Source organism: Apteryx rowi, unplaced genomic scaffold, assembly GCF_003343035.1.
Source record: "Apteryx rowi isolate R43461 unplaced genomic scaffold, aptRow1 scaffold_91, whole genome shotgun sequence".
NCBI classification, from domain to species: Eukaryota; Metazoa; Chordata; class Aves; order Apterygiformes; family Apterygidae; genus Apteryx; species Apteryx rowi.
In genome coordinates this window covers 2,222,585-2,241,772 of record NW_020451216.1, presented here as the reverse complement: position 1 = coordinate 2,241,772, position 19,188 = coordinate 2,222,585, and the positions used below count along the sequence as shown (strand labels likewise).

Genomic DNA, 19,188 nt, shown 5'->3' with positions numbered 1-19,188 from the left:
GTCGCACTGGCGGCGGGGGCGGGGGGGAGGTTACCCAGCAGGGCAGCGGCAGCGCCGGGATCCCCTCCCCACCCCGCGGGCTCCCTCCTCCCCCTCCGCCGCCTTCCTCCTCCTCCTCCCCCTCCCTTTTTTTTATTTTCGCCCTTCCTCCTCCTTCTTTCCCCAAAGTTAAACTTCCTGCTCCCGGCCCGGCTGGGAAGGGGACGCGCGGCCCGGCCGGACTCGGCCCTCGGCACACACAACAGCTGGAGCTGTCAAAACTTCCTCCGCCCGGCCGCGGCCCCGGCCCCGGCCCCCGCCGCCTGCGCCGCCTGCTCCTCCTCCGCCCCCGGGGGCTCCGCGCGGGGGGAGGGCGCGGGGCCAGTGTACAATGAAGCGGCGGCCGCCGCAGCCGGGCCGCGCCGCCGCCGGAGCCGCCGCCAGCCGCCGGGGCCTCTGAGGGGGAGCCGCCGCCTGGCGCTCGCTCGCTCGCTTCACCTCGCCCAGCCCCGGCGGACCGCGCCGCGCCGCGCCGGGGAGGGGGTGTTATTGTGTGCGAGACCCTTCCTTCCTGCCCCCCCGCCGCCGCCGCCCGCCTCCCGCCGCCCTCCCCATGCTGCTCCCCCTGCTACCTGTGCTGGTCGGCGGCGGCTGAGGCCAGCGATGCGCGGCGGAGGTGGAGGAGGCGGAGGTGAGGAGGCGAGGAGCCGCGGGAGCAGGAGGAGCATCGGGATCCCCATCACCACCATCCTCATCTTCACCCTCATCACCATCATCCATGTGTCTCTCTCGTCCTGCTGACTAGGATGTCAACGGAGGACAAGAGTCTGGCGGCGGCGGCGGCGGAGCCGCCTCGGCAGCAGCAGCCCCCCGAGCCCGGAGCTCCCCCCGCAGCCGCCGCCGCGGCCGCCGCCACAGACAAAAGACCTAGGGGCCGGCCTCGCAAAGATGGCGCTTCCCCTTTCCAGAGAGCCAGAAAGAAGTAAGTTGGGCGGCGGAGCGTGCGAGGCGCGGAGGGGCCGGGGGCAGGCGGCCCGGCGCGGGCAGAGCTGTCAGCGGCGCCGGGCTGCTCGTCGCCCCCTCCCTCCCTGCTGCCTCATGCCATTTTGAGAAGGGGCCTTCTTTCTTCTCCTCCTCTCCCCTTTGCACTTTCCCCTCCTCCTCCTCCTCCTCCTCCTTCTTCACCTTTGTCTTCCTCCGCCTGCTTTCCCTTTTCACTTTCCTCCTGCCGTCCCCGTTCCTTTTCTTTTCCTCTTTCTTTGGAGTTTCTCCTTAGCTCTTCCCCCCTCTCTTCCTCCTCCCCCCCCCTTCCTTTGCACCTTCCCCCTTCTCCTTTTTGGGTCTCTTCTCCTCCAGGACGCTCGGTTGCCTTCAGCGTCGTCTGGATATTCTTTACTCAATGGTAGTTCGTCGCTGGGTATTTTCCCCCCTTTTTTTAAAAAGAAAGGAACGATGGTTCTTGCCCTAAGTGGATGGCTACGAAAACACTCCCCCCCCCCCCAACCCAGACGGGTGCGGACGCACACACACAAAGTTTAGGCAGGAGTTTCTGCGGCACCGCCTCGCTCGCCGTGTGCTCGGCGCTGCGGAGCGGCCGAGGGCAGCTGTCAAGCAGCCTCTCACGGAGGGACGCGGCGGCCGCGCCGCTGGGACGGGGAGGCTGCCGAGGGCGAAGCACAACAAACACCGGCGGGGGAGGGGGGGGCGGGGGGCTGCCTCCTCCTCCTCCTCCTCCTCCTCCTCCTCTTCCTCCTCCTCCGGCGGATTTCCCTTCGCCGCAGCCAGGCGGGCACAGCCCGGGCAGTGCCCCGCAGGCCGGCGGCGAGGGGCGGGCGCGGCGCTCGCGCGGGGGGGGAGGGGGGGCGCGGCGCGGCGCGGGCGTTCGTTAGCCCCAACGGCCGCGGCGCGCGCCCCAACGGCGGCGCGGGGACCCCCGGCGCTTCGTGCTCGTCTCGTCTCTGCGCCGGGCGGCGGCGGCGCAGGCAGTAAGCGGGGGGGAGGGGGCAGGTGGAGCGCGGATCCCTTGGCCCTGGGCACGCCGAAGTCTGGGCAGAGGTAGCGCCCAGGCGCGACTTTGACGCGCCAGGAGGCTCGGCGATATGGGCGAAACGGCGCGTTTGCTTGCTGTAACGCTGACAGGGGTTGGGTGTCGCGTCAGGAGGCCCGATGCCCGCGGCGGGGGCAGCGCCGCTGCCGCCCGCGCTGCGCTGCCTTGGGGCGGCTTTCGCGTGCGGCGGGTCTCGCCGTGACAGAGCTTGCGGAGGCGGTAGCGGGACAAAGGTGGGCTAAGGCGGCTTCAGGGGACGCACCGTGGTCTTCGGCCCCGGAGGAAGCCTGCGTGTTGTAGAGTTGGGTTTCGAGTTTGTTTCCCTTTGTTTTAAAGGGACGCTTTCAGCCTGACATCAGTTGAGTCTGTTTAAGCAGGTGAGTTGCTGGTACTCGGTTAAATGCCCACCGCAGCCGGCTCAGTCATTTTCGGGGTTTCCCTGTGAAATGACAAAACACTGGAAGGGAATTCTTCTGGGCAGGAAATAAACACACGTAAAGAAAATACTTTATTATAACCTGAATTTTTTTTTACATATTTATGCTGCATAAATATTCCAAGACAGACCTCTCATTAGTTAGGGATATCTGGATGATTTTTATTCCTGTTGATGAGTTTCCCTTGAAACATTTTAATGTTTACCCCCTGTTTTGGTGAAGATGCATCATACACTGCTCCTTCCTTCAAGAATCTTACATTTTTGCTTAGTGTAAATTTTCTTATAATGCTAGTTGAAAGTAGTTGGCAAACATATATTCATTAAAGTTTTTAAGTTCATCAGATTTACACTTCAGTTTGACATACTTCAGTTTTATATCTATGTACAGAATCCAAGCCTTATATAGGAAACCTTTGAGTTTTTATTTTAAAATAAGTTTTAGGAAGGAAAATATGAATCCATCTGAAGTGTAGCAGTCTGCTCAAAAAGCCACAGAGTATAAAAAGTGAGCTTCTCTTCAAGTAAGGATTCTCAAAATACTATTATTTTTGAAAATTGCCATTTCTTTTGTACCAACTTGAGGTTGTGTACATGCTTGGTGAAAAGTGGGTGTTACAGAGGTAATTCCATTTTTGGTTAGACTTGTGGTTTTGTGGGAATATTGTCAACTAGTATTAGCAGGAAATAAATATCTTCTAGTAAAAATATTTACTAATCTTGACACGAGTATAAACATTTGCATAAGAGCCAGAAATGAAATTAGCTGAGACAAAAATGAAAATGACTAAATACTCTTCTTCTCCGCTTTACTGCTGTCTGATGTGGGACTACAACCTAATCACCTGTATCTTTATGGAAAACCAGTAATATTGGTAAAGGTGTTGTACACTGTAAGTCATAAACACTTTTAAAACTAGGTTTGTATCAGCAGTAATGATTTTCTAAGTTTTTCACAGAGTAGATGAAGACTGGACTTTTTTAGTTGTATTTGTTTTTGGAAAAAATGGTTTCATTTTATAAGTTTTACTATTTAAGCAATACTGATTACAATTAGCTAAGCAGAGGCAGAAATAAAACAAGTAAAAATAATTTCTGTTATTTTCATATAACTGCTTGGATATGTCTTCCTTTTCACTTCTGCACTTTCCAGTTGGATTAATGTGCCTCATGTAAACCAGATAAAAGAGCATATGTCAGACCATTTTCTGAACTGCAATCACATGTCTAAATCACTATTAGCCATTCAAATTGTTCAACCGCTTTATCCCATTATAGGAAATGTTCCATTGAATGTTCGGTCTAAGTGCAGCCTAAGTAATGATAAAACTAAGAGCCCTGCATTAAAACAGCATAGCCAAAATAGAGTATTTCCTGAGCAATGGACGTCTCCATTAAAGAACAATATAGAATTTGAAAATTCTGTAGGTTGGTATTTTACCTTCTGGAAGGCCGTGTATTTAAGAATTTGATGAGTTTAAGCAGACCGATGGAGAACAGCCTTGAATCTGCTTCTGTGAGATGCCAAGGATTCACAACTCTTCACAAAAGCAGACCTGTCTTAAGGGAGCACGGAGTTTTTCCAGTATGGCAGTTCTGTTTAAGTCTCTGTTGTCCTGCATTTTGCCTGTTTTTTAATAAATTATTAAAAATGGCAGTGGTACTGCAAACAGGTATGTATGAGAACTAGTTGAGGTTACCTTTAGGTGATGAACTGGGAATCAGCTTGTGCACTGAAATAGAGAATTGTTTGTGGTGTCGGTACCTGGAGAGTTACTGCTTGTAGAGAATTATGTTAGAACAACTTTTTGTTATTATTTGAAGGAAGGGCGTAACTGATTGTATAGCTCTGTGAATAGCATTGTCAGGAGGCGTAATCTTAGGTGAACAGTTCATTTTTATTATATGTATTATAATTGTGCCTAGAGGCCAGGGCACCATTACACTGCATACAGTACAAATGCATAAGCAAACATTGCTTCTGCACAAACAACTTCATAATCTAAATGTAAAGATAAGACTGYGTGTAAATGTAAGAAATGTCTTGGGAAAGCACAAGGGAGCAGTGGGAATGCTATGAGCAGGAGAAGAACATGCAGAAGAAGTTCAAGTACTCTGGCTGTCTCAGCATTGGTGAATGATTCATAGGCATCAGACTCGGAGGAGATATTTAAAGGAGGGTAACATTGTCACCCTGAGGATTTTCACAGATAACTTGTTTCCTGCCTGAAGTGCTAGACAAACACTCATATTTTCTTCCTTACATTTTGATGACTGGGTATCTGCACAGAGCAGAGGTAGAAACTTAAGGCGTAGAGCTAGGATAGGCCATGCAGCACCTTGAATCTGAGAATGAGTAGGTCGTTCTTGATATGATCCATAAGGAAGAAAGAAAAATGCAAAGAACTGTAATCAAAGCAATGAATGAGGAAAATATTTTTGTAATATCAACTTTCAAATGAATTTAAAAGGTGTCAAGATTGCACTTACCAAAGCCAAAAAGGAGAAGAAAGTTGCAGTACAGAAGATACAAAATAATGAAGAAAGAAACTTTCAGGTGTATGGTTAGAAAGAAGAACCTGTATCTTGCTAATCTAGTATAGAAGAAAGTGGAAGTATTTAGGGACCATSTTGTTGTGTGGCCTGAAATCTTGGAAACTTAGCTCCTGTACTTGGATTATACCTTGGCTTCCAGGTCATGGGTCTGAGTGGCAGGAATGTTGTCAAAAAGAAGTTGCAGGGGAAAGTATTGGTTCAGTTTTGACTGTGCTGGCATTGTGTAGACAGCTGGTTATTTGTGAAAATGTATCAGAATAATATTGTACAGGTGCAGTAAACATTTTTGTGACATATTTTAAGTACTAGAGCTTTGTTAATCTACCCATGCTATAAGCAGCACAAACAGATATATCTTCTTAGAAAAAGTTTAGCAGCAAAAGTCTCCTTAATTGTGGTCACGGTAACAATTATTCTATAAGTTAGTACGTAAATTCATTTTAAATTTARTTTTCAGTATCCATTAGACTTTCAATATATGCTACTAATCATTTTTGCAAATGTGTGTAGTTTAAAACAGCACAGAATAATGGTTTCAAAAAGCTTGAAATTTGTCTGTTGAAAACTTTCTGTGTGCTTATTTGTAATTACTTATGTTTTAATTTTTGCCCGAGTATTTCATTACTTACTTTGACCAATGTCAGCTGCAGTAGGCTTTCCAAGACCATTGATTTCACACATGCAGATAGTTTTGTAGACACGTAAGCATAGTATATTTGCCAGGAAATAACTATTTAAGAATTTTTATCATTAATCATCATAACTGCATTTGCATTAGGGCAAGCCAATATTTAAAGATATCTACACTCATTTCAGAAGAACCTTAACATGACTGGATGCATTCCCTTCATAGCTCAGCAATATTTCCTTAGTTCATCACACACCTTCTGTCAGATACTTATTAGTATCTTTACTTTTCTGATATGTTCTCACTTCAAAATTTAACATTTGCAAATGTAAAATTTATATTGTGTGATAAAATGAAAACATAGATAAATATGTGCTTACAGTTAGGGACAGTCATTATTACCTGGAAAGACTGAAGTCTTTGGATGGATGGACTTTGTACAAGCATTGTGTGGATAAGGATTAAGATCCTAAGCAAAGCGTGGCCTATACTTCTGACTGTACCAGCCACGTATCAGAGTGTTTGGCTAAAAGCCAGAAGGTGCATATTGGATCACACAGTGGGGAGAGATGAGGGAGTGGAGTACACTTCGTAGTCRGGACGCGATGTTGGCTCTTTGAGGGCCCAGATGGCCCACGGTAGAAGAGGACTGAGCTACATGCAGCACRGTCCCATGGGTGCTTAGGGATGTTCTCTCCAGCAGCCAATGCTACGTTATGTCCTCCATCACCTGAGGAATTCACATTACCTTGCAAATCCTTTGCTGTCATATGTTGTTCTTGCACAAGAGCCTGGCTTAAACTCCTCACAAATCCCTTCTGTTTGGGAGCTTCTGGCAAATGGTCTCTATATTAATCTTTTGATTTTCAGTTCTTCATAGAGCTTGTGTGATGGACGACCATGAAAGTTGTTATACCTACTGGGTTTTATAGACTTGTTTTGCAATGTTGTCAGAGTTGATGAATGTTCATTAACATGCACTGTTGTCTTCATTTGTGTCTTAAAGGTGAGTGAGTTTAGGCTTAACGTTGGAAGTGGATTTTGCTCTATAACCTTAGCCTACAATTTTCACAATTTAAAACAGACCACATTTTCAAATGAAGAATGCTTTGAGATATTTTTGCCTTGCAGTTTTCAGTTTTGCTTGTTAGTTTATTAATGTTTGTATTTGATAATCCATTGGACTTACGTAGCACTTTTCATGAAAGGATCTCCAAGAGCTATCAGACAGTAATGGAAAAGCAAGACAGTCTTTGAAATCTGTACATGTTATGTACATTGGTCATAAGGCATGTCTTTGCAGAGGGAGGAATAAGAACCCAGTCTCTTGGTTTCCACACTCTGATCCATCTACCACCAGGCATTAATTCAATGACATAAGAGACTTTTCACAGCTCAAAAAAAAATAAAATACCTCAATTTTCTTGGCTTTGCTTGTGAATATTCTTTTTTTTTTCCTGTTAACATGTCRGACTCCTTCTAACTTCTTATCATTGTTCTTTCTTAAGATAAGTAATAGGAAATGGACATTTCTAATCTTTGTCCCTCTTTGAGCTGAGAGATGGTTTTCCAAGGCAGTTAGATTGCCAAGACTAAGTAAGCTCCGTCATTCTCAGGCTGGAGTTGTTGTTTTTTTCTTCCTAGGTCCACCTGTTCCACAGTATTTTTGGGGGGCAGGGGAGAATCAGGTATAACTAGTCAAAATAGAATTTCCTTATCAACCACTAAGGATTGTGCCTTGCTATTATTGTACACCAATGCTGTGGATTTAACTCTTTGGGAAATAGTCATATGTATACTAAAATATTATGAAATGGTAAATAATTAAGCTATTAACAATTCCAAAAAGCACTGACAATTTTTCTCCTTTCTATCACAATATATTATTTTTAATACATTTAATATATTTAATTACTAATTCTTACAGTTTGCATGTTGCAAACATTAATACAGCTAAGCAAATTTTTACTGTAGCAAATAGTTTGCTATTGAAATAACTTGCATTGCATTCTGTGCGTTTTTTTTAACTGTCCAGTACTAGAAGATGACACTAGACATTCCCATTTGTGCCATTCCTGAGTTCATCAGGTGGTGTAATCAAAATGAGTTTGGGCACTTGCTTCAAGAACTACACTGAGTAAGTTTTCTAATAGCAGCAGTGCCTTCATTCTTTCAAAAGAAAGTCAGACAAAGTAGGAAAACCCCCCAAAATCTAAAATATTCATTATTTTGAGGAACACAGGCAGCGAGTACACGGACTGCATCAGGTGGTTATTTTCCCCAACCACCATAAATCTTGAGCTGGTTCTGGCAGCGAAAGCAGAAGCAGCGCTGCCCTCCCTGTGCTACCAGCTGTTTGTTCTCTGCCTTGTGCTGACCCAGGCGTTTGTGTAGCCGTGTGGTGAACTGCATTGGGAAATTGATCTGGGTTAAAACTAACCTGGCAAAGAAACGTGTTTGTGATAGCATAAGGGAGGAGGCCAGTGCGAGCAGCCAGGGTGCAGAGAGGCAGAGCTACGTCTTTTGATAGTACTGCCAGCTTAAAGGATCTGTGAAGCTATAGCACTGGTTCTGTGAAATTTGAGGGTTTTTTTTTTTTTTTTGGCTCATTCATGTGAATTCTTTCATATAGGAGTTCTTACACGAGTTTGTGGGAGATTTCTACAGCCTGTARTCATGTTATATGTGCTGGTTGGTTGGTTAGAAAAATGCAGTAGAGAGGGCTCTTCACAGCATTTAGGCAGGTGGCTTGTTCTGATCTAACTTACTACTGCGCCAAACCTGCCTGCCTGTCTGCATTGATTAAATAAGGAACATAAGAAACTTGGGTTCTAACTTTGATCCTCTGAATTACTCTTAAATTAAATGTTTAAAGTACCCTAAATTAATAGTCTACGTAAAATGTTTTATGTTAATAACTAGTTTATGGTATTCTAGAGGCACCTTCCTACAAATATGCCAATATACAGGTATTATAATAAAATAACACTGTATCTAGCCCCTTTCAGAATATTCTCCCCTTTAATACATTTGGAAGTGTTTTTATTATGTCACACATGCACCAAATCCTATTGCCAGCCATTCCAATATAAATATAATTACTAATTGGAAATGCTATACTTATCAACATTCTAATTGTTATTGTTGAGGAAGCTGTTGGAAACCCTATCAAACTAGGAAATTTATCCCCAGAATCAAGGGATTTTCTCTTCTGCTGCTTCATTACTGACAATAAATTCTTGTCAACAATAGTTTTAATTAGGCTAGCAGAAGAAATCRGCATTAGAAAACTTCACCAGCTTTTTGATTCCATCTATTATGTTTTTATAGTCCTCAGAGTATGTGCAGTTGAATCACTTGCATGGCAGAGTAAAATAGCACAAGTTTTGGTAGTGCAGATGTGGTCCAAACGTGCAGTTTCTGCAGCTAACCACCTATCTGCATTTTGTGCGATTGTTTCAGAGTACCGGCTGGAAGTCTTAGCTAATCCAGAATGACTTCTGGCATGTCACAAGGCTGGGGGGAACCAGGCTTCTTGGGATAACAGCTTCTTCCTCCTGTCTTTCTCTGGCAATCACGACCATCTACAGTGTTGCTAGTTAAAGTTTTCTCATCAAAACATGGTAAGATAGCTTCACAGTGTTCTCAGTAAAGGGAAGAGCTATGTTGTATCAAACTTTAGGGAGGATTATTGGTTAGTAAGCCATTTCATAGGTTTAAAATGGGAATTACTATAGGATTKTTTTCTGAAGTGTGGAGTTCAGAAGCATAATTCATTGTTTTTTAATAAAATGAATATTTAGTTCCATAATACTGCCATACACAAATGGAACTGTAGGGCCACAGAAGACTTAAGGGTCATCTTGTTCATTCTTCTGTACTATTTCTGACAAATGTTTCTCCAACTTTTTTTTAACATATTCAGTGAATGCAATTCCACTCTATTCCCAGGTAATCAGTTTCAGTAATTAATTTTCTAAAATATAAAATAATATTCCTTGCTGCTGATTAAGCCAGTTTTGTCTTGTACTACTGACAGTTAAGTCTTTGCACAGTTGTTACGGAGAACAATTGTCCCCTTATTATAACAAACTTTTATTCATTGGGAGATTGTATTGTCTTCTTTGTTCTGCACTGGACAAACTTAACTGCTCTTGATATATATTCTAGAATAAGATTTGCCTTCATTGATAACAGCTTCATGCTGTTGACTTACCTATTACATCTTTCCAAAGTTTACTAGTCTTTATTAAGTTTCTTTCTGTTCATTTGGGCCACTTTTCCATTTATCAAAACTATTTTAATTATCACAGAATTGCTGAGGTTGGAAGGGACCTCTGGAGATCATCTAGTCCAACCCCCCTGCTCAAGCAGGGTCACCTAGAGCACGTTGCACAGGATTGCATCCAGGCGCGTTTTGAATATCTCCAGAGAAGGAGACTCCACCACCTCTCGGGGCAACCTGTTCCAGTGCTCTGTCACCCTCACAGTGAAAAAGTGAAATTATGATTTTGTCCTGTAAAAGTGTTTATAACCCTCCTCCTTCATGCACATCCTGAAGGAAGGAGCTTCCTTGAAATGTTCTCCCACCTTGACAGAAAATAATTTGCAAATAGATGCCCTTTGAATGCTACTTGTTTATCGTTGCCCACGTGTCTTTAGGCAGCTTCATCAGGATTGTGTTATCAAAGATGATCGCTAATGGTTTAGAGATCGCTTCTGTTTTTCTTAAGTACAGTGTGAATTTTATCCAGTCCTACTGACTTGAATTTCCCTGACTATTTGGCCATAATAAAAAAAAAAAAAAAGCAGTTTTTAGTATTTGGTTATAATTAATCTGTTTTATGAAGGCTGACGGACAGAGAACAGCCTTTGATTCTGTTTTGTTATCCATTTGTTCTTCTTTTACGTGTTACGTACCTGACTTTTTTTGTCTTTATTTTTACTTCTAAAGTATTTTTGACACTTTTGTTTGCCTTTTGTATTGCACAGTGGTAATAATGCATGCTGTGCTTTTATCTCTTCCAATTTTTATCCCTGACTGTTTATACTGTTCCTTTATCCTCATTAAATGCCCTTGTTTCCATTTCTGACATGATTCTTTTTACTTTCAGACCCTTATTACTTGCTGCTTTTGATACAGCCCATATTGTTCTTACTGCGTTTCCTATCTTTCCTCTGGGCTGGAATAGTTTGCCATTGTGTGTGTTCTAATATAACTGCCAGCCCTCCTTCAAATTATATTCTCAAGAGATTCTAGCAACAAGTTCAAAGAGTTTGTTGAAATTTGCTTTTCTTATTGCAGTTAAATGAAGATAAGATTTGTTCTCCTTTTTCTATGGCTTTCATTTTTCTTTTTCCTTGGGATAGCGAATGTTTCTTGTTACCACTTTCAGCCAAATTACTGTACGTATTTAGATTTTAAACTGAACCCCTCCCAAATTGCAAGTGTGAAATAACTGCTCTCCTGACATCCTCAGCTTTGTGAAACCATTGTCCTCAATGTTTATCACAACAATGTTGGGCTGTTCGTTGTTACTTTGGTTTTCCATTAGATGTCTGGATGATTAAGGACTGCCATTACCCTCAAGATACACGCTTTGAAAGCTTCTGTTGCTTAAAAAGACTTGCCCATCTTCACCTCATTTGGTCAGTGGAACAGTTTTTCTCCTAGCCTTTTCAGTTCCTTAGTCCCTGTTCCCATTCCCTGTCATTTATGTTTTTGGTTTCTGCTCCCACTTTTTTCCTCCTCCTTTTTTTTCATCCTGTAGAAAAAGCATGGGATTATTGAGTGTTTTTTTTGTGTTTTTTTTCTTAACCTGTCCCACTGAAATTTTAGAATTGGATGAGAACAGAACTTCCCTTAGAAATGGACCAGACACAAAAGGGAACTTCAAAATAAAATTTGTATAAAGGTAGAAGACTCGTTTAAGTTTCTTTAAATCTCGTGATTGCTAGATCTGGCTAATTTTTTATWGTGTGTTTTGTATTGATTAGTTGAACGGTTGTACCTGGCAATAGTGTAGTGTTCTGGGACCTGAAACACTCTGCTTCTTCCCAGCGGCTGTGGCAGTGCTCATAAATAATGCTAGGGAACATTCTGAGTCACCAGAACACCATCGTCTCCGCTGCTAGATTGTTGGAGTGGTGGCCGGTACGGTTTTGATCTGGGCCTGCCAGTGCTCTGCAAGCAATTCTCAGGGTCCATCCAGGACCACGCACCTTTTCCAATAGGTAGTTAACATGTAGCTGCTGTGTTTTGGAGGTTGAGAATTCAATAGCATGAATGTAGGCCGTGCTGCGCTGGTGGCCTCAAGGCCAGAGAACATCACCAACCATGTTTCCTTTTACTATAACTATAACCAAGATTTTTTTAGGAGGATTGGAATAAACCTGATGCAATTCTCCTTAGTTTTTCTTTCAGCCTCCTAGGCAAACACTGTGCCAAAGTTGATGTTCTCTAACCCATAGGATGTAAGTTTAGGAAGAGCAGCTCACAGCAGAATTGCTCTGTAGCGAGCAGAGGAGATGGGATATACAAGCCATGAGTCTTTGAAAAATACTGTCTTTCAGTGCTACTCCAGTGTTCTGACATACATTTTTTCCTGGTTAGTACTTTGCACAGTTAATGTTGCATCAGCCATCCTGGTAGAGACTTATAGAAAGGAAAGTGAAAAAGAGATTCAGCACAACTTTTAATTTATTTTTCTGCCTACATCTTCCGGATAGTCTTTAGGAGAGAACTAGGACCCAAAATGATGGGATGTACGCAAGAAATAAGTCATCTGTAAGCAAGATTGTTTAAAGAAAGTATTTCCCTAAGGTCTTTCATACAGCAGTAGAAGATTGGCTTATGGCTGGCTATTCTGTTGCCTCTTTTTGGAGCGGAATGGGAGAACATTCTTTGTCCTGTCAGGCACTGTGTACAGCTTGGAGATAAAATAATTTCTGTTTAAAATGTGTTTGTTGGCAATGAAGAAATAGTAAAACTTGGTATACTGATTCAATATTTTGTGTACTCTACTTGTGGCCTTCTCAGATAAGGGTACCCTGGCAGAACAGGATGGTGAAGGTACTATTGATTGTGTACCTACTTCGTGGACAGCTGGGAATTTCACCTCAAGGCTTGTTAAGCAGACACTTTCAGTGGGGGGTTAATTTACTGATAATTTAATGTAAATAAATGTTGTCTGAAAAATATTTTCAGTTTCCTTTTTCCAATTCATGCTTCTGTTTTTTTCACTTTCCTTGCTTTTGACTTTGTCTTGAAGGGCAAGAAGAACCTTTTTTTTAAAATGTGACCTCTACCACATTATTTTAAAGGCTTTTCTAGACCAAGGTTTAAGGTGATATGCAAGAGTTTCCTGTCTACACTTAGTTAACATGCTCACGCTTTTTAAAAGTCAAGTCATAACTGTCTTGAACATGAATAAACTTGTTGAGTTGAAGGCTGGACTCTCATTCAGCCACCCTGTGTCTTCAAAATTGCGCTGTTTTCTTTGTTTGACTTGAATTTTAAAATTTTGATAGATTTTGTTAGCTGGCTTCTATCCAAAGACTGTAGAGGTTGTTATGTTAAGTTTGGAGTGCTGCCTCCGGTTARAGAGTCCTTCTGTCCTTCAGCATGCCCAAATAACATGGAGTCTTGCCTATTTGTCTCCATTCTATTGAGCATTAAAAGCTGCTTTTGAATGTTGTAAGTTTACCTGGTAGGGCATAGGTGAACAAAAATTAAACGTAAATTTTTCCCCCCAAAGGAAGGCATTACAGAGTGAAATAAGACTATCACAGAGAAGTGGATTTCTTTCAAGATGTAGCCCAAACTGAACCTGGGGAATATATGGCTGCATGGATGTGGCCATGTCACATGGTGTGGGAGCATATTTTACAACAAGTATTAGTAATGGGCCTTGGGGACAGGGCAGAGACTGAATTCTAGCTCCCATAGTCATGCCACCTAGGTTTCTTTTTCAGCAGTATTGTGATGTTACAGTTTCTAGTTGAATTGTTTTCTTTCAAAGCTTTAGAAGAATAATGATGTTTATTTTACTTCTTAAAGGAGCTTACTAATGAATAGTAGGAAGTGTATTCAAATAACTTAAATTCTGCTAAGTCTCTATGCATAGTCAAAAGAGAGAAGTAGGTACCTCTGAAATGCAATTCAGAAGGACTAAGTAAGGTCTGAGCCAGGAGTTTCTTTAGGGCCATCTAACAGGAATCACTAGGCTGAGGGATTTAGGTGTGATTTAGGCCATCTGAATATAACCTGTATGCCCTGATCTCTGTTTTTCTTTTGGAGCATAAGATATTTCGGATAGCGTCGCACCGCCAGATTTCAGCACTGTGTATGCTTACAGAGCTATGTAAACAACTAATTGAACTTCAAAAATAATTGCAAACCATTTTGGGAAGTTACTCTGACCTGTTTTGAGAAGGAGATTGGACCAAATGACTTTCTGAGGTTCTTTCCAGCCTGACTTATCCTATGATCCTATCCTACGAACATCTCTTTCCATGTGCATTTCCCGAGGAGTCATTATTGCCATGTCCATTGTTTTTACACGGTGAACGATACATAATAAAATGATGCACCTTTATTTTGTGAAAGGTGTTTTCCTGTATTATTTCTTGAAAGAAAAGAGTTTACCAAATCTTTGTTTCTCTGTTCCTTATTCCCTTTGTCACCTGGTGATTACTTACCTATTAATCTGTGTGATTCCACATATACTAGATAAATGATTACTTCTCAACAGTGTTTATCAGAAAGGGTCTCACCTGGCATTCCAATTTTTCTTCTTAAAAGGTATTTTTAAAAGTTTACCGGTTAGAAAAGGGCGGGACTATTTTGATTACTTTATAGAAATATRTCAGAATTTGTTTTCTCACTGGAGTTCCATCATGGTTTTTTGTGATACTGTTGAAAATAGTTTTGTCCTGCCTGTGCTAGCAGTTAACGATTCATATTACTAGGAATGAGTCATTTCCCTATAGCCCATGTGTGTTTAGGTATAGCCTATTTTTCCACCTCTTTTCTTCTCTTGCATCTTCTTTTCAACTTGTAGTCTGTTTGTTCTGTGTGTCTTATTTTTTAAGGCCTTTTAAAATTCATTCATTCACCCCTTTATTTCCATTTCTGGTGCACGTAAGTTCCAGAGCCAGGTAAGCAGTACTACACATCATTTCAGTTATGCAGCAGAGGTTACCCATACCAGCACTTAGCAGTAGTGTAAAACAGACACAGGTCATGAGACTCTAGTGTCTTCTACAGTGTTTGTATAAGAAAGCACCACATGCCATGCTAATTCAATGCCAGGTAAAATAGTTCTATTTGGAACGACGGAAGTAAAGAAGTGAGTAAAGGAATCTGAGATTTCTGGAGGGAGTATGAGATTTGAAGATCTGTATTTTTTATTTCAAATATTCTCTCAGAAATGCTGTCTTTTTAACCTGAGATACTCAGTGCTTCTCCATTGATATCACTGTTTGCATTGTGCTAAGAGTACTCTAGTGGACAAATCTGGTGACTCTTGGTGAGGTGGTTTACGATATTACTACCTTGAGCTGTCTGTGCTGATGCTCTGTTGGAAGGTATCAACTATGTAGGTAAAGGGGAATGTGTGCTTGTGTGTCGTGCACTCCAACTTGCTGTTCGGTGTTTCTACCTCAAAATCGCATTTAACAGTTAATTATGATGCTAGGCTTTACACTGGAATGTCCTATTCTGTCATCTTTGTCACAGGGATGGTGACCTTTGGCTGAAGGATGGAAAGACAACAGGAGAGAGAGATACCTTGAGCCTTCTTAGCAGTATTTGCCAAAACTTTTCTGTCAAAGCCCTGCGTACAGACAGATAACAATGCTTTATATAAAGAAAGCTATTTCAGTTGCCTAACTTATGTTCAAATTTTCAAATTTTATTTACTAATAGCATGCTTACTGGGTATGAAATCCTAGATGTAATGGCTTTAAATCAGACTTACATAGTATTCTACGTTAACATGAATATGTAGTTAATACATGAAGGGGTTTTTTTTGGCTCTACAATGTGCTGTTGACCTGACTTAGATTCCAGATATAATCTATTTCATGTTCACAGGTGCAGGGATCAGGGAAGAGAAAAGAATATAGTTTGGATGCTTATCTCCAGAGACTGTTGTTGCACAGATTAGAAACTAAGAACCTCCAAAAACCTTCACATGTCTAACTACTATTTTCTAATATATGCTTTGAGATGAAAAGCAGAAGTAATAGAGAAACTGTATTCACAGAAGAGGATGGTTCAAGTTGATTTGTAGCATGGGAGCTTAAAAGGTTGCTAGAAGGTAAATCGCCTTTACATTTTAGTAGAATTGCCAAGCTAAGAAAAAATATTTGAGTTTCCTTTTCTGCTTGTCRTCTTTTTGTAGATAGCTACTTAGGGCTTAATCTTAAGTCATTATTATGATTTTGTTATGATATTATTAGATAACCATTGAAGTCAACGGTCTTGAAAACTGCAGGCTAGTGGAAGTTCTGAAGAAGAAGCAAATGCTTGAAAAGGATGGACRCATTTTTTGTGCTTCTTAACATATCATTTTGTATGTTTTAAATCAATGAAGTACCAGATCAAAAGTGTGATTTAGCTATTGTAACCAAATGACACTTCTGTTGTGAAGCCCCTGTCTCTTATTTGTATATGTATTGGATCTAAAATTTTAATTGGAACATTTCAAATGCAGACCATATGTGTGTCTGAATTTCTTTTGGTTGCTGTAAAGTAATATTCTCCAAGAGTTAGAAATTCTAAATTGCGTGTAGAACAAACAGGTGAAGCATGCTTCTGTAAATGTATCTTGAGTAACTCAAGCCGGTTAAATCCTTGAGTTAATCAGTTTGAGTTTGGAAGAAAACAGTCCAGCATGCATGTAGCCATAAGTTTTCATCTGAATAAGCATTAAATGCATAGCTTCTCTTGCTTAAAAAAAAATTGTCTCTTTTGTGAGAGACAGCTGATCCCATTTTTCCATGTACATTTTCTTGGCAGAAGCGTTGGCTTAGACAGTTTCTGCCTTGCCTTCGTGGTGCCACACGTTTGTGGAGATGTGTGAATCAGGGCAGGGCAGCCTCTTCCCTTCTCTTTGTGTCCTGCCCCACTGCTTCTGGCTGGGTTACTGTGCAGCCAGATCAGTCCTCTGATCTCGTTTGCAATGAGAGCCAACGTACAGCTGAACCACTACAACTCAGAGGTTGGCAATAAGAGGCAAGGGGTGGGAACAGCTTCAATTAGAATTGCTGCTGAAAGTGAAATCCTATCCCAAGTTGTTCCTAGCTCATTGTATAATCCTGCTGGAGGCAACTCACGGGCAGGTTTTATGGCAAAGTAATAGTCAGCATGACTAGTGTTGGACCTTGACTGACTGTTGCAGTAAATATTACAGTTTTGTCCTTGCTAAGATTTTTATGGCAATTAATATGCTTTTGCATTAAAAGAATTAAATCTCACATCTTCCAACTGAGTGAAAATATAATTCTGTGTTTGAAGCTCTTCAGAAGAACAAGGCCAGATAATATGACTTCATACATCTCAGCTTGCATCTTGGGTCACATGAACAGTAGGGAAAAGTACTGAGAGTAATTTATTATTATTACTTTAACCAGCTATTATTAAATTGCAACTTGTTTTGTTTGTGCTAACATACTTAAACTTGTCAGGTAAACCATTACTCAGGTAACCCATTACCTGGTATGTTAAAACATGCACTTTTTCCAGGGGTATAGCATGTTTGAAAATATCTGTAAATTTAAGCTATAAAAGCACAAACAACTTTGAGTGTGAATTAATGGTGTGTCCGTGTAACTCTGCAAAAGTAAGGTCCTTCACTTGTGTTGCAGCGCAAGTTTACATAAGAAAGACTTTTATGGGATAGCTAGATACAGTAAACTCGGTGCTCARTAGTTTAGCTCTACATAACCTGTTGAAGATAGACACAGAAATTAATTTTATTTAATACAATTTGGAAAGCATAGAAATTCTGTCCACTGTCAGTTATCTTCTTTGGTTTAAGAGTAGCTTGAGATCAACTGATCTCAAAATGACTGATTAAAAAACGTTTAAACTATACCAAGGTATATGTCCAAAAGGGGTTTGCCCTGGTTAAACCTAAGGGGCTACCAGCACTGAAGGGAATAGGCAAATTGCTTAACACACAAATAGTGGTTTAGCAGTTCACTTGGTTGAACCAAAATAACTGACCCTTAATGCAAACTAAAATATTGACATTTGCCATCTTCACTAAGGTTTAGACTAACATATTAACCTTCTCATTGCAGCAGACTAAGTGTGCTAATATGTGTGGTTACCAGAGATGGGCTGATAAGTGGTAGCATGAGAGCTCATTGTAGCAAGAATAGGTTTGTGTCTCTACCTGTACAAACATGGCACAATGACTCTTATACAATAGCTACTTATCTTAGAGTAAACCCATATAGAGGGTTGTTGGTTTTTTTTTATGTGAATGCTTTCTTTTTAAATTTTACCTTAATCTCTTTGAGAATTGGACTGATAACCAACTTTCCTGCAGGCTGGGCACCTTCAGTGTTTTTAAATTAAAAGGGCAGTGATAGGCGGTATTGGTCCAGTTCCTGTAGCTTGGTAGATCACAGTGTGGGAATCTGTGCAGGGTTTGGGGGGTGTAGAGCTGAAATGGTCTTTACCAGTTGCTAAGTGCATTTATTGATAATTCCTCACAAGTTAAACAATACCAATAAAGGAATATTGAACTTACTTTGCTTGTCTGCAACAGAAGGCTGCACTGATTTCATTGTGTCCAGTTGCAGCTCATTATAACTGAGAATTCAATCCAAAAATTTCATATTAGTGAGAAGCAGAAGTAATTCATAGTCCTCTTTTCATTTGTCAGATAAGTCAGAGTACTGTTGTCATCATGTTAATCTGTTTTGCAGATCTCTGATATTAAAACAAATTTTAAGAAAACTAATAAGATCAACAGAAGCACTACACAACAATTTAGGGTTTTTTTGTGAAGGAAAGTTGAACAAAGGTGATTACTACTAAAATTGCTAGTCTCATTTGTAAGTATGTATCAGTACAAGTGAAATGAAAGTTGCATAATGTTTTCTTGATTTGTTTTTCTCTCTAGTGCCTGTGGAAGAAAAAAATTGGCAGGGGCTATTGAAGGATTAGGAAAGAGCTTTTTCTAGATGGACATTTGTCAAGCCTGTTTTCTTAGCTAGCCTGCTGCAAGTTGGTTTTGCAGAAATATATAGCTGTCTCTGAAAAATATTAAAAAGAAAGCAAAGCCCATCCCCAACCCCATCCCTATGTAAAACTGAAGTCCTCTTTTTCCAGAACAGACCTGAGCAACCCGCTAGGGAAGGAGCAGGACCCCGCCGGAACGTTTTGTAACTTTTTCAGTCGTGCCGCTTTGTTAAATGGCAAAGTGGAGCGGCCGGGGGGAGGAGGGGGGGAGGGAAGGCGAGGGAAGCCGGGGCGAGCTGGCCGCCGCGCCGCTGCGGAGGTGTCTGCAGGCCGGCGGCCGGGGC

At 41.6% G+C, this 19,188-nt stretch overlaps 1 protein-coding gene and 1 long non-coding RNA gene across 15 annotated transcripts in view; one reads left to right on the top strand and one right to left on the bottom strand.

Annotated features, from left to right (window-relative positions):
- Window positions 1-1,639, bottom strand: part of LOC112978285 — a 2,900-nt gene extending 1,261 nt beyond the window's left edge. The window contains exons 1-2 of one of the 3 annotated variants that reach the window (XR_003257813.1): window positions 1,510-1,639; window positions 612-780 (exon numbers count right to left, since the gene is read on the bottom strand). This is a non-coding gene — a long non-coding RNA (uncharacterized LOC112978285). Of the gene's footprint in view, window positions 1-611; window positions 781-1,164; window positions 1,228-1,298; window positions 1,460-1,509 lie in introns of those variants that run through there. The other 2 variants (XR_003257812.1, XR_003257811.1) reach the window with 2 other exon arrangements.
- Window positions 477-19,188, top strand: part of KMT2C (lysine methyltransferase 2C) — a 205,097-nt gene continuing 186,385 nt past the window's right edge. For 11 of the 12 annotated variants that reach the window (XR_003257810.1, XM_026091603.1, XM_026091600.1 and 8 more), the window contains exon 1: window positions 765-961. Coding sequence is in view for 11 of the 12 variants with exons in the window: in XM_026091603.1 (XP_025947388.1) it covers window positions 786-961 (176 nt within the window). In the remaining variant the exon portion in view is untranslated. Of the gene's footprint in view, window positions 671-764; window positions 962-19,188 lie in introns of those variants that run through there. The other variant, XM_026091593.1, reaches the window with a different exon arrangement.